Source organism: Acipenser ruthenus, chromosome 8 (assembly GCF_902713425.1).
Source record: "Acipenser ruthenus chromosome 8, fAciRut3.2 maternal haplotype, whole genome shotgun sequence".
NCBI lineage: Eukaryota > Metazoa > Chordata > Actinopteri > Acipenseriformes > Acipenseridae > Acipenser > Acipenser ruthenus.
Window position 1 is genome coordinate 43,418,528 of NC_081196.1, and position 15,327 is coordinate 43,433,854.

Here is a 15,327-nt window from a genome sequence, read left to right on the forward strand (position 1 = left end):
AACTGAGTGACAATTGAAGCATTCAGATGAAGATGTGTGTACTCCAAATTGAGATGATTACTTTTCAAAGTGCTTGAAGCAATTAATCAAATGCATCTTTCTGCAGGTGTAGTAGCAGCAGCAGCAGATATCCACCAGATGGCAGAGACACAAAATGAGCTCTAGAACCAGATTCACAGCTTTACACAATCTCTGCTAAAATTGAACATACTGTAATGTTTTCATCTTAGATTCAAAATTCCTGGGACAAGACATCCCTTAAAAGACCAATAATGGTGGTCATATTTGAAGTTAATACAACACATGCAGATGCTCTTTTTTAAAAGTGTATTACTTAAATACAACGAGAGGAATTGAACAGTATAACAAATTGCCAGTGTTTTCATCTTTATTTGGAAACATGCCAATTTTGCCCAGTCAAACATGTAAAAATTAAAACAGGAGACAGCCACCCATGTACATTTATACATACAAATACATCTTAATCCCAATAAGTGATTTACTTTACACAACAGAACTTAATTATATTTAAGAAAAACCTATATCTGTCCACAATTGACAATGACTATCTTTTTACTTGGCTTGCCAGTCTTTGCACCAAGGGTGCCCATCTTTTTCACAACCTCCATGTTGTCCTTGACAAAGCCAAAAGCCACATGCTTAAAATCTAAGTGTTCTGCCGCCTTCAGGGTGATGAAAAACTGAGAATTGTTGGTATCTCGGCCACTGTTTGCCATGGACAACAAGCCAGGACCAGTGTGCCTCACATCAAAGTTCTCATCTTCAAACTTGTCTCCATAGATGGACCTTCCCCCAGTTCCATCCTGTTTCGTGATATCACCACCCTAGAAATAAAAAAAAATAAAACACAACATACATTTGATTTCCAATAAACAAGGGGCCAAGGATGTTACAACTTCTGTTGATTTGCCATTCCTATTAGTTCACCTTACTAATCTGAATAATTAGCACACACCGTACTTCATTTCAGGCTGCGGCAACATTGTATTGAGTGTCTGAGTACAGTTATTGTTTAAATACAAAGTTAGTCACTGAACTGCTTAAATGGAGCAAATAACTAAAAGTGAATGGATTATATATATATATATTTTTTTTTTTTTGACGACTCACTTGACAGAAAGACGCTTACTTGACTACTGTCAAAGTGAATTCCCGTATTAAACACGAGTATCTAGTCTCGCTGCGTGCTGAACATGCCTTCAAAATACACTAGCAGCTCTTCTGCTACAGACAATAACATATTAAACCCACTAGTTTCGACAGAAATGCAGGATCGCTGCAATCCCATATCAAGCTAAGTACGATGATACTTTTTTTTTTTTTTTTAAATGAGTTAGGCTGCGTTACTCTTTTTTTCTTTTTTTTTTGCACGTAGTATGTAAAGCCTAACAATTGCATGTAGTATGTAAAGCCTAACAATTGTTAGTTTGCAGTTTTTGGATATGATGACAGGTTTTTTTTATGTTCTCTTCTTTATTTAAAAAAAAAACAAATTTATTTCAGATCACAATCACATTTAAAAATAGATACCCTATGTATTATATTTTCTGATCTCTCTATGCTGCTGATCAAGCTTGAACCGCACATTTTATTGTGTTGGTTGTATTTGTAATTTCTAAATTATTGCCCCTAGTAAATTTGGGTGGTGGTCTCAATGTGTAAATTTCCTGGTTAAATAAATACATAAATACATTTGAAACAATGTTATTTACAGTTAAGGATAATAAAAACAATAGCATCAGTAATAAAACAAATTTAAAAATGAGATGGATGCAGTAATTGTAACAATTTGCGATTAAAACAGATTAATTTAACTAAGATTAATTTTTTTAAAATCGTGAGATTAAATCGCTATAATTTTTTTTTAATCGCTTGACAGCCCTAATTTTATATATACATATATATATACACATATATATACATACACACACATACATATATACACACACACACATACATACATACATTATATATATATATAAAATCCATCTCTTACCTGGCAAACAAAATCGGGGATGATTCTGTGGAAGATGGAGTTTCTGAATCCAAACCCTCTTTCTCCGGTGCACAGAGCCCTAAAGTTTTCAGCTGTTTTGGGGACTATATGTGAGAACAGTTCCATTGTAATTCGTCCAATGGGTTCATCATCAAGACTAACATCAAAATACACAATTGGGTTGCTTTTCATGGAGAGCTCCATAACTCGGGACACCTGTCCAGCATCTAGCTGAGTCATCTGATGCTGGCATTCTTCAAATTTCTTTTTGAAGGTTTCTGCCAACTCCGCAGTTTTAAATCTTGCAGCCAGTTGTTCTATCTTTCCATCTCCATCTGAATAAAATTAATTTTTAATCCAGTGAATGACTGAAGATCCATATGAACGAAAATATTAAAAGTACATTTATATTATCTACATCTATCTATCTATATATCCTTGTGTTAGTAAGCCTGGTAAATAGTGACAACAAAAGCAGTAGATAATTTTACAAAATAGCAATGCAGAAATTAGCGTTATTATATATACTACTAGGAATATTCAAATATGTCCCCTACCCCCCCCCCCCAAAAAAACCTCACCAGCGTAATCTGTTGCTGTCCAGACAAGTGCATTTGTAGATGTATTCATGGGCTTCAGCTCCATGGCCTGTGAGATTGTGTGGTTTGCGCACACTTTAAACACCTGTTCTCTTCTCATCAGGACACGGTAGTACCTCTTCTGAGGATGGTAGAGAATCTTGATGTCACCCACACCACGTTCTTTCCACTGGCTCACCTCTCGATCCCAACGATAAAGCTTTGTTCGTTCTTTAAATAAAATCTCTTCATCCTCTTCTCCAGACTTTACTTCCACCTTTTTTAAAAAAAAAATATATATTAAAAAGTATATATTATATGTATATAGTTTTTGCTCATTTATTTTCTTTTCTTCTATATTGTACATTATCTAATTACATTTTTTCTAAAACCACAAACTTTAGGTCATCCAAGTGCTGAACTACTGGTTCATTTTATTTTTTTTATTTCTTATTTGTGGTTCTGTATTCTTATATATAATGATGTACCTGTCTCTCCTACATATTTTATTTTTTTTACATTTAGGTTGCTATCCTGATATGACGGATTTTTTAAGACAGAATATTTATTTTCTTTATTTGCGATTTCACTTTTATCTTTAGCAATACACAGAGCTCACCCGTTATAATGTGCCCCGTGGCTCCCATTTGCTCTGTAATGCCGTTACAGTAGCCCTTTTATACTCATTATAATGCAGAACACAAACAGCACGGTCTTGTAACTGTCCCCCGACTATAGCATTATAAAGGGCGAGCACTGTATTTGCACACTTTGCATGTGCTTTTACAGGTTGCAATGTCACTTAATGTACCTATGAGCCCTTTATGTTTACTGTGGACTAACACGTCAGCTAAATTTGCACCCTTCTAAAAGCTACAAAATCAGTGCTTTTGGAAATACTTTCTCTGAATTATGAAGTATACATAAATGTTTCCAAACTATTTTTAAAATGTTGGGTAATAATTTAGAATATGTAATTATTAAATGGTACTCTTAACCTTCTCTTCCCTTTTCTTATAATCAAGTAGTTCATTCCTATTGAGTTTCTCAACTTTTTTGTACTTCTTTGTATCCTCTTTTCTTAAGATTTATTTTTAGTTCCTCTCTGTTTTTTGTAGTCATTTTCATCAGAACAGATTATTTTTATCCTTATACCCAGTCCTTTAGGAATTGCTCTTTTAGTATAGATAAGATGTGCAGATGACATATGTAGGTACTGGTGCACATAATGTTCTTATGTACTCTATTTTCCAGTGCCTCTCTACATGCTTCTAAAGTTTCATGCCTAGGAACAGTGGGGTACAGGGATTTTACATCCATGCAAAATAAAATGGTATTCTGTGTAAGTTTAACTTTTATATTAATCCTTTTCAGAAAATGTGTTGTATCTTTAACATAGCTAAGTAAGCTTTCAACATGTGGCTGCAGCTGCCTTTCAGCTATTTCCGCAATAACATATGTTGGGTTATCAATTGTGCTAACAATCATTAGCATTGGGTGTTTTTTTTCTGCATTTTTGGGTTACCTCTAACCAAACCTGTTCTTGGATTTTGCAAAAGCATGTCATTTTTTAATTCTTTCGATACAATCTATCTGCCAAATTTCTCACTTCTTTTATTATGCTGTTATTAGTTTTTACTTCTTCATATGCATTTATATTTTGCAATTCAGTCCTGTAACAGGGAGAGGTCTGTGCTGACTGTCTGGCGCATGCATGGTTCTGCAGGAAGAGGGCAGCAGCCCCGTAAAATCCGCCTGTCAGTCATGGCAATGACACAGAGAGGTTGGGAGAAGGTGTGTGGTCTCTCCCTCTCTCCGAGTGGTTGAGAGGCGGGCCTTGGGGCCTTCCTTGTTCATTACTACCACCCCAGAACCTTTATCCGAAGGTCTTATAATGATGATATAATCCTTTAGCACTTCTTCATTCGTAGTTACATTTAGTTTACCTTTACTTCTAAGGCCTGTTATTATTTAATTTATTCACTTCAATATACATGTCTAACCATTTGTTTCTTCCCTCTGGAGGAGTCCAATGGTGCTTTCTTTTAATTTGTATTCATGTTCACATACTTACTGTGATTCTGTGTGTGTTTCATTATAAAAAGTATTCTGCTTTCCTCATTCGTCTTTCCCATTCTTTTAATTCTGTTATTAACTTATCCTTATTTATGTGTAACTACATGGAACTGAAGTTTTTGTTCCTTCATATTTAAAGCATTCCTGGCCTACAACACTTAAGTAAAACATGTATTGGTCTATTTATAATATCTACAGCAGCAACAACTGCCTCTGTGGCCCAGGTCTCTATGCTACCACTGCTTTATTATTATTATTATTATTATTATTATCCTCATCAAGGTAACATTTGTATCCATTTTCATTTCTGCTCATGTGTTCAGCAATATAATCCCCCTTACTAATCTAGGATTGTCCTGTGTTTCATACAAAACTCTACTCAAGCACCTAAAAAAGCAATTACCATGTTTCTCTATCTTTAATATTTAATTTCCATATTGATCACATGGCACTGATCTTCTGCTACCATATCAAGGTGTGTATTTTCAATTACATTTAAATACTATTATTATTATCATTACTATTATGCTGACTGGGTTGAACAACCTAGTTTACCTCTGGTAAAGAAACAATGGGTTCAAAGTTAATGCCATCTTCATTATTAGCAGCATCCTCGTCATCGCTACTTTCATCTCCCTCCCCGGTCCTGATAGTTGCCGAGCCTCTAAACAAAGTGGCGCCGGCATTTGGCCAGGAATAGCTAGCATCTGGAACCAAATGAAAAACACCACAAACTTGGTATTTGGCTTTGAATTAAATCAGATTATTGATGGTGTCACAGAACATATTTATTATTTTTTTATTAAAAACATATTTAGAAAGCACAATTTCAAATACAACATGTCCAGTAGTTAACATAACCATGTTTATGTATTTACACATGGTCTGTGTCAGTTTAATGCTTTACTATGACGTCTAAATTCCTCTCCTTGTGTAGAGCCAATGAAGGGTTAAGAAAGTTGTACTTGCCTTGTTTGCCAAAAGCAAAATCTCCACAGTTCTTTGCCAAGTGTGAAAATGAGAAATCCGAGGATGCAGCAAATCCAAATGAGATAGCACCTCCTGCTAATAGAAATAACACAATCCTTGAAGAACACACATCAAGTCCTAGTATAAAAGCAGTATTTAATATTTCTACTAGTTTGTAATAGATTTAAAAAAAAAAAAAAAAAATAAAAATAAATAACACAAAATAAAAAAACTACAAAATGGGAGTTCGTGAATAAAACAAAGCATCCCTTGGTGTGTAATCTATGGGGAATGGTTTGTAAGAATGACGTAAAATGGATATTTATCATTGTCTAAGTGGAAACGGTATTGAACTTAGCTCAAACAGTTTGAGACAAGCTGCAGTATACTTCTCAAATTCAAAAGCTGTGTCAAATCTGTGATGTTTTATTGCTGCACTTATTCATATAACTTCAGTTATTTTGCAAACAGTTTAACTGCACTGTAACAAGGGAAAACAGTGGGGGTGGTCCCCGCTATGGCATGCTTGTTTGACAATCCCAATCCTTGTTTACATACAAGATGTTCCTGTGTATGCTAGTTAAGAAAATATATTGACAATTTCATTTTTATGTTTCCGTTTCGAGGGGAAAATACATACAGCACATGCTTAAATGCCTGCTGTTCACACAGGTCCACTTCGAACATGGAAAATGACCAATGTATTTTATGAGTGCTGACACAAAGTGGGGTATAGACCCCTCAATTTGTTGTTCTGCCCCCCTACCCCCTCACCCGTGAAAGTCTGGTGCTGGCACTGATCCTGAATACTGAATGTATCAGCACTCCTCACTTCTTTGCTTTCTTTTCTCTCTTTGATTTCTCCTCTCTTTGCATCATCAGGATACAATTTCCCATTCAGTTTCCTCACAGCCGTCTCAAATTCTTCATCTTGAGATTTAAAACAAGAGTTTTTGGTCAAGCATAGGTTGCTGCATTCATGCAAGAAAATAATTATAGCCACAATACATTTGGTGGGAAAATACAATAGCTATACCTGCTTATTTGCCAATAACCTAATTTAAGTATTTTAAAATACTATACGTCAACACCTTTCCAGCAAGCCTGTACTAGAAGACCATGTGTCTACACTGACCCCTCAGATGACTCCCTGTACATACTGTATACCCATAGCTTCATGTTTGCATGTACTGCAAACTGGAGAATGTAACATGCAAAAAGTCTCCTTCCAAAAAAAATGGCAGGTTCGATATTGTAAACTTACAAAGATTTTCCACTTTGAAATAGAATCAACCATGACATCATAAAGTGTTTAAAGTCACATGAGATGTGCATTGTGATGCAAAGTTCCAAAGAGAGTCCCTCAGATTGCCAACAGTAGTCCAGTCAGACTGCCTGCATTACAAGGTATAGCAGTAACATACATTACTCCATTAAGGGTGCAAACACTTTACAGGTGTCATTCAAATTAGTCGCCATTAGGTTACTTGCCAGCAGCACTGTAACCCTTTTTTCTAAGGTTTTGTCACGGAGCCCCTGCATTTTCTGAGAAGGGACCATTCTGTGTATTTGTAGCAAAATAAATGGTAATGTGCATAACAGCCATTTATAAACAAAGATATTCAGGTTTTTTGTTTTTTTTCCTATGGATTACTTTGTTTTCGCAAAATAATAATACTCGTCAATGTACTGAGACAGATAAATGAATGCATTTCAAAAGTCCAATATTTTAACAGACTGAAAAAAGTTACATTGAAACATAACAACCTCTTATTGTTAATAGATACGCTGGGATAAGTGAACAGATATTTTGCAGGGTAAGTAACTAAACTACAAGGATGGGATGTATGCCTACAGCATAGTGAAAAAACACTTTTCAGGGAGCACATGCAGCAGCGCTGAAGTGGTTAAGGATTCATTACATTTTACAGTGTGCCTAAAATATGTATTTGTGTGAAGTGTCCTTCAGCAATCAAAGGCTTACCATCCTCCTCGTCATCACTGATATAGCCGGGATTGTTCTTATAACAGAAGAATGTTGGAGGCAGTTGAAGCTCTTCTGCAAGTGCTTTTTGCTCAAGGGTAGGAGTCCGCTCAAATAGAATCTGCAAATCGCCTGATGCTGGCTCTATTCCTGAGAAATCAATGTAAATGGTCAGTATTAGTTGTTTACTAATGTTAATCACTTAAGGTCCTCACAAATTACTAGTTACATAAAGAACTGTACCATAGTTACTGCAATAACATTTTATAATATTTTGGATTTTAAATGCAGAACTAAAAGAGTGCTTCTAGTAAGTTGTATCTTGCTACCAGCAAAGGACATAGTACATGGTATCTAAAGAAAAAACAAAACAAAACCACACACAACACAGAGGTTACTGCTATTATATAGATGTACAGTAGACGTTTAGTTTTGTATTGGAGATACGCATGTGGAACAACATTTTTTAATATGGTAAATAAATACAACGTAAAAATAGATCCTTGAAAACCAGCATTTAAAACTTTTACGCTCAGTGTGCCCCAACAACAAATCAGGGTTTGATTTGAAGGCTTGTCCGGTTGCCTGTGACAGTAAAATTTTGGACAGACAAGTGCTTCCAACGTATTCAGTGGTCTGTAGGACAAGTGTTTCATAAATATATTTGAACGTCTTGTATAATGAAAGCTGACGCTTCCTGTAACGGCGTGTGCCAGCATCTATACAGTGGTAACAGCTAAAGATTATAGAGATGAAGGGAACTAGCGAACACTACTTTTGCAATATACATAGCAACATACCTTGTGTTTTACCAAGCAAATTGCGGTTTCAGTCAAGCAATACTATTTACGGGATGTAGACGCGCGTCTCACAGGCGACTGTACATCGTCGTGGGATCAATTGTAATAGTTCAGTATGTCTTATTTGGCTTTCCTGAAATTCAAGTCAAGTGAAAAGCACTGAAAACGTGTACAGCGTGCAGCGCAAACCCAGTTACACTAGGCATGTACCAATCACTGGATTGGAATCTGCGTTGATTATTAATACCACAATCTGTTTTACTGACATTATCGCCGATTATTATTAGTCAGAACCGCCTAAACCGGGATACCGATAAATCAGGATTTCTGCTTAAATGGGATACAACTCTAGGAGACTGTTCTTCCCAATGCTATTTATGCCGTTAACTGGGATGTCACTTTGTTTAATTGGGATACAGTATTTTCAAATGATGAATGGAGATCGGGAGCAAGACAGGTTTGTGTAGCACAGTGCAGCGAGTACGTGATTACGCTGTGACTTGCGTAAACCACGTTGAACTCTTGAAGGAGCTAGAGTCTCCTGTAGTTTCTTAGTCTGCTGTTGCCAAGAAAGTTGGCATGTCAACATCGCAGGTGCCTCGCCTTGTGATGAGATGTGAGTTTAATTCTTTATTTCATGTAGATTAATTTTGTTTAGCAATAAAAAAAATAATAACATTTAACCAGAATGTGATGCGATTTCATTATTTTTCTTTTCATTTAGAAATAAAAGAAAGTGCGACTAAGGTCGTCTCAAACGCGTCTCTTTTAATTGGGACAGCCGCTTATACTTTTAAAGTTTGAATAGTTTCATCTTTATTTTTTTTCTAGTAGTACACTAGTTTTTAATGATATATGTTGCTGTGTTAGAGTGCGACTCCAGATTAACCAATTGCTGGGTATATCAATTTCCTGAATGGTTAAACATTGTACCTTGGCTTGTGGAATCTGGCTCATTTTCTTTCTTGGTAGATAAGTCAATGGGCTTGTTGTCATCAGTGCTTGAGGATGGAGGTACTGTTTGTGTCACCTCAGACGCTGAGTCTGGTTCAGTCCGAGAAGGTTGTGCTTGTTCAACTGGGAGTTTTGCATCACTACTGCTGGAGACTGCATCAGCTGAGGTGCCGACACCTTGTTCTTGGGTTTCCTAAACCAGTATTATTCATAAATTATGGAGAATATTGTAGCCGCTGAAATTACGTATTTGCAGGAGAGCACATAAATGCTCAACAGAAGAATATGTGACAATGCTATATAAAAGATGCTGAAGATGAACATGTTCACATTTTGTCATATTCTGAACTGGCGCAAATGTCACTGTATATAATAAGCCAAAAGGCAATAGAAAATTCAATGTTCAGCTGAAAATAGCACATACACACACAGACGTCAACTTTAATAAAACAAATATAAAATCTCACCTGCGCTTCTTTCACTTTTCTGATTTCCGCTTTAAAGACTTCTACCTCTTCTTTGTCCCCCTCAGTGTCACTGCTGACCCCACAGAAGGTGGTGGGTGGGAGCTTTAAGCTTTCAGGCTTTGCCTTCTCTTCAGGCGTCGGCTTCTTTTCCCAAACTATAATGCATTCAGACTGCCCGTACTCCTGTGGTGTCGACTTAGATTCCATCGCTGTAGCAGGAACCTCTGTCACAATATGAACACAAGCTACATTATCTTGCCATTTTCAGCTGAGTAAATGTATGCATAAAATATCTATTAGCCCTTTTGGTCCTTAATACATATCCACGAGCAGGTGTTAAAACTGTTTTTTGTAGCAAAATAACTTTTTTAATACATTTAACCTCATATTTTGCTTGTGTGACTGATTCCCCCCCCCCAAAAAAATGGGTGTAACTACATTTCTCCTGGATAAAGGGTATTTGGATGATTTTGAAAGATAACATGTTTACATGGAGGCTGTGTGGTCCAGTGGTTAAATACAATACTTGTTTACATACAAGATGTTCCTGTGTATGCTAGTTAAGAAAATATATTGACAATTTCATTTTTATGTTTCCGTTTCGAGGGGAAAATACATACAGCACATGCTTAAATGCCTGCTGTTCACACAGGTCCACTTCGAACATGGAAAATGACCAATGTATTTTATGAGTGCCGACACAAAGTGGGGTATAGACCCCTCAATTTGTTGTTCTGCCCCCCCACCCCCTCACCTGTGAAAGTCTGGTGCTGGCACTGATCCTGAATACTGAATGTATCAGCACTCCTCACTTCTTTGCTTTCTTTTCTCTCTTTGATTTCTCCTCTCTTTGCATCATCAGGATACAATTTCCCATTCAGTTTCCTCACAGCCGTCTCAAATTCTTCATCTTGAGATTTAAAACAAGAGTTTTTGGTCAAGCATAGGTTGCTGCATTCATGCAAGAAAATAATTATAGCCACAATACATTTGGTGGGAAAATACAATAGCTATACCTGCTTATTTGCCAATAACCTAATTTAAGTATTTTAAAATACTATACGTCAACACCTTTCCAGCAAGCCTGTACTAGAAGACCATGTGTCTACACTGACCCCTCAGATGACTCCCTGTACATACTGTATACCCATAGCTTCATGTTTGCATGTACTGCAAACTGGAGAATGTAACATGCAAAAAGTCTCCTTCCAAAAAAAATGGCAGGTTCGATATTGTAAACTTACAAAGATTTTCCACTTTGAAATAGAATCAACCATGACATCATAAAGTGTTTAAAGTCACATGAGATGTGCATTGTGATGCAAAGTTCCAAAGAGAGTCCCTCAGATTGCCAACAGTAGTCCAGTCAGACTGCCTGCATTACAAGGTATAGCAGTAACATACATTACTCCATTAAGGGTGCAAACACTTTACAGGTGTCATTCAAATTAGTTGCCATTAGGCTACCTGTCAGCCAGCAGCACTGTAACCCTTTTTTCTAAGGTTTTGTCACGGAGCCCCTGCATTTTCTGAGAATGGACCATTCTGTGTATTTGTAGCAAAATAAATGTTAATGTGCATAACAGCCATTTATAAACAAAGATATTCAGGTTTTTTTGTTTTTTTTCCTATGGATTACTTTGTTTTCGCAAAATAATAATACTCGTCAATGTACTGAGACAGAGAAATGAATGCATTTCAAAAGTCCAATATTTTAACAGACTGAAAAAAGTTACATTGAAACATAACAACCTCTTATTGTTAATAGATACGCTGGGATAAGTGAACAGATATTTTGCAGGGTAGGTAACTAAACTACAACGATGGGATGTATGCCTACAGCATAGTGAAAAAACACTTTTCAGAGAGCACATGCAGCAGCGCTGAAGTGGTTAAGGATTCATTACATTTTACATTGTGCCTAAAATATGTATTTGTGTGAAGCGTCTTTCAGCAATCAAAGGCTTACCATCCTCCTCATCATCACTGATATAGCCGGGATTGTTCTTATAACAGAAGAATGTTGGAGGCAGTTGAAGCTCTTCTGCAAGTGCTTTTTGCTCAAGGGTAGGAGTCCGCTCAAATAGAAACTGCAAGTCACCTGATGCTGGCTCTATTCCTGAGAAATCAATGTAAATGGTCAGTATTAGTTGTTTACTAATGTTAATCACTTAAGGTCCTCACAAATTACTAGTTACATAAAGAACTGTACCATAGTTACTGCAATAACATTTTATAATATTTTGGATTTTAAATGCAGAACTAAAAGAGTGCTTCTAGTAAGTTGTATCTTGCTACCAGCAAAGGACATGGTATCTAAAGAAAAAACAAAACAAAAACAAACACACACAACACAGAGGTTACTGCTATTATATAGATGTACAGTAGACGTTTAGTTTTGTATTGGAGATACGCATGTGGAACAACATTTTTTAATATGGTAAATAAATACAACGTAAAAATAGATCCTTGAAAACCAGCATTTAAAACTTTTACGCTCAGTGTGCCCCAACAACAAATCAGGGTTTGATTTGAAGGCTTGTCCGGTTGCCTGTGACAGTAAAATTTTGGACAGACAAGTGCTTCCAACGTATTCAGTGGTCTGTAGGACAAGTGTTTCATAAATATATTTGAACGTCTTGTATAATGAAAGCTGACGCTTCCTGTAACGGCGTGTGCCAGCATCTATACAGTGGTAACAGCTAAAGATTATAGAGATGAAGGGAACTAGCGAACACTACTTTTGCAATATACATAGCAACATACCTTGTGTTTTACCAAGCAAATTGCGGTTTCAGTCAAGCAATACTATTTACGGGATGTAGACGCGCGTCTCACAGGCGACTGTACATCGTCGTGGGATCAATTGTAATAGTTCAGTATGTCTTATTTGGCTTTCCTGAAATTCAAGTCAAGTGAAAAGCACTGAAAACGTGTACAGCGTGCAGCGCAAACCCAGTTACACTAGGCATGTACCAATCACTGGATTGGAATCTGCGTTGATTATTAATACCACAATCTGTTTTACTGACGTTATCGCCGATTATTATTAGTCAGAACCGCCTAAACCGGGATACCGATAAATCAGGATTTCTGCTTAAATGGGATACAACTCTAGGAGACTGTTCTTCCCAATGCTATTTATGCCGTTAACTGGGACGTCACTTTGTTTAATTGGGATACAGTATTTTCAAATGATGAATGGAGATCGGGAGCAAGACAGGTTTGTGTAGCACAGTGCAGCGAGTACGTGATTACGCTGTGACTTGCGTAAACCACGTTGAACTCTTGAAGGAGCTGGAGTCTCCTGTAGTTTCTTAGTCAGCTGTTGCCAAGAAAGTTGGCATGTCAACATCGCAGGTGCCTCGCCTTGTGATGAGATGTGAGTTTAATTCTTTATTTCATGTAGATTAATTTTGTTTAGCAATAAACAAAATAATAACATTTAACCATAATGTGATGCGATTTCATTATTTTTCTTTTCATTTAGAAACAAAAGAAAGTGCGATTAAGGTTGTCTCAAACGCGTCTCGTTTAATTGGGACAGCCGCTTATTCGAGATATTTTTTTTACTCCAATTATTTTCACAGTTCATCACCTGCATTTCTTGGACCTCTGTATGTGATATAGTAGCCTACAAGCTTTTACATTTTTTACTGCAGTTAAATCTACATAAGGATCTTGGGGAAATAATTATTCTGAATAGTTAACATGTTGTATTTGGGTTTTCTGTTAGGCTATGTGTCTTTGACACGAATATGTTTGATGCACATGATTATATAATGTAATATAACTAATATTATGCACTAGAATATTACAAAATAAAAACTTACTGTTATTACTTCTAGTAGTACACTAGTTTTTCATAGTAAACACTATTTCATTTTTGAAATGTTAAACAAAAATGCAATATGTAAAAATGTTAGATTTAAAATGTAGTTTTTAGTGTAGCACAACCTCGGATACCACTGTTTAGTAAATCCACGCATCAATGAATGTATATTCTGCATGTTTAAAAGTTCAGTAAACATGTCACATGCTATCGATTTATCAATGTCGATTTGCCACATTCACTTCTGGCAGAATGTAGAATCTATCAAAATACATTCAATAAGTAAAATATATGTGATGTGTTCAGTTGAAATCTACAACTTCAACTGATGGTTTACAATTGTATTATTAATAATGGAAAAAATAACTAATGTAACCGTGCTTAGGAAAAGGGATGAATGTTACCAATGACATTTTTTTTATTATTATTTGACTGTAATTAGCAAAACAGTTGAAGAAAAAAAAAGAGCCTGGTTGGAACAGTAAACAAAGCAAGAAGAGAGTCTGCGCAAAACGTAGTACTCCGTGAAAGCAATCACCGGTGTCCAGTTGCTGTGTTTTACAATGTACTGGACATGGCAGCCATCAATTCCTTCGTTTGGCACAATGAATAAACCGGGGAAAATATCATCGTATGATGCTAGGAGCTTTGGCAGAAACAGTTTGATCAGAAAACTGCAAAGCAGCAGGGAAACGTAGCTCAACCTGGATACAGTGTGCATCAAAGTGACACACGCAACAGAAAACAAATGCCAGGTAACTAAATGCAATACAAATAAAACGCTGGCTATCTGTGTCCAGTGCGAAAGAGCAGTATGTGGTAAATGCACACGACAAGTTGATAAGCATTACATCTGTGTGGATTGTGTTAGGGGGCTACTTTGAAGTATGTTTCCCTGAATGCACATTCCCGTTACACAATGTGAACAAAGCGATTTTTTTTTTTATACAATATTTTTACACAATATTTTCTTTTCAAATGTTTATTTTATTAGGCTAATGTGAAAAAAAAAGCCTTTTATGTTACTTTTGTAAATAATTACTTTGTTGTTACAATTTTGTATATAGATATAACAGTTTATACCTGTTTACACTATCTTCTTTTGAAATGTTTACTTTATTATAGTTTTTAATTTTTTACGTCATGCATTACATGCGCTAATTTTGAAAAAAGCCTTGTTTATTTTTTCATTTAAATACGGTGTTTCTGCTATGCAAATGTTAGCTATGATGTTCATAAATAAAACTTGAGTTGTATCGGATAGTTTGTGTTTCATTTTCATATCGAAGCTGTTTAAAATGTACCTGTCAAAATGACTACCGCTGGCGTTACTAGTGTTAAGGAGTTAATGATAAATTAAAAACAATAGTTCTAAAACTAAAGTTTTAACCTCAAACAGTGTCGTTTCCTTGTGTTGAGCGAGTGACGGAGTAACGGCTTTCCGGGGGGGGATTGACGATCATATTACAGGTACTTTTCACTTTTCTGTATATACAACTCCAAAATTATTCCACAGAACAGAACTCACAAAACAGCTAGTTGCTTTTTTAAACTACTTGACTCCCACAGCACACAGGCAGCACCGCAGCAGAGACAGACAATCCATTACCAGAACGCCCACAAAACCACCTATTTTCTCGTTATCCAATG

The 15,327-nt window shown here is 36.2% G+C and overlaps 1 protein-coding gene across 6 annotated transcripts in view; it reads right to left on the minus strand.

Moving 5' to 3' along the window:
- Positions 1–370: 370 nt before the first annotated feature.
- Positions 371–15,327, minus strand: part of LOC117407243 (E3 SUMO-protein ligase RanBP2-like) — a 38,442-nt gene continuing 23,485 nt past the window's right edge. Inside the window, exons 23-33 of one of the 6 annotated variants that reach the window (XM_059029028.1) lie at positions 11,815–11,964; positions 10,600–10,755; positions 9,846–10,069; positions 9,358–9,571; positions 7,625–7,774; positions 6,415–6,570; positions 5,641–5,733; positions 5,227–5,378; positions 2,599–2,872; positions 2,018–2,352; positions 371–845 (exon numbers count right to left, since the gene is read on the minus strand). In XM_059029028.1, the coding sequence (XP_058885011.1) occupies positions 540–845; positions 2,018–2,352; positions 2,599–2,872; positions 5,227–5,378; positions 5,641–5,733; positions 6,415–6,570; positions 7,625–7,774; positions 9,358–9,571; positions 9,846–10,069; positions 10,600–10,755; positions 11,815–11,964 (2,210 nt within the window). In that variant the 3' untranslated portion in view covers positions 371–539. Of the gene's footprint in view, positions 846–2,017; positions 2,353–2,598; positions 2,873–5,226; positions 5,379–5,640; positions 5,737–6,414; positions 6,571–6,904; positions 7,036–7,624; positions 7,775–9,357; positions 9,572–9,845; positions 10,070–10,599; positions 10,756–11,089; positions 11,221–11,814; positions 11,965–15,327 lie in introns of those variants that run through there. The other 5 variants (XM_059029027.1, XM_059029030.1, XM_059029029.1 and 2 more) reach the window with 5 other exon arrangements.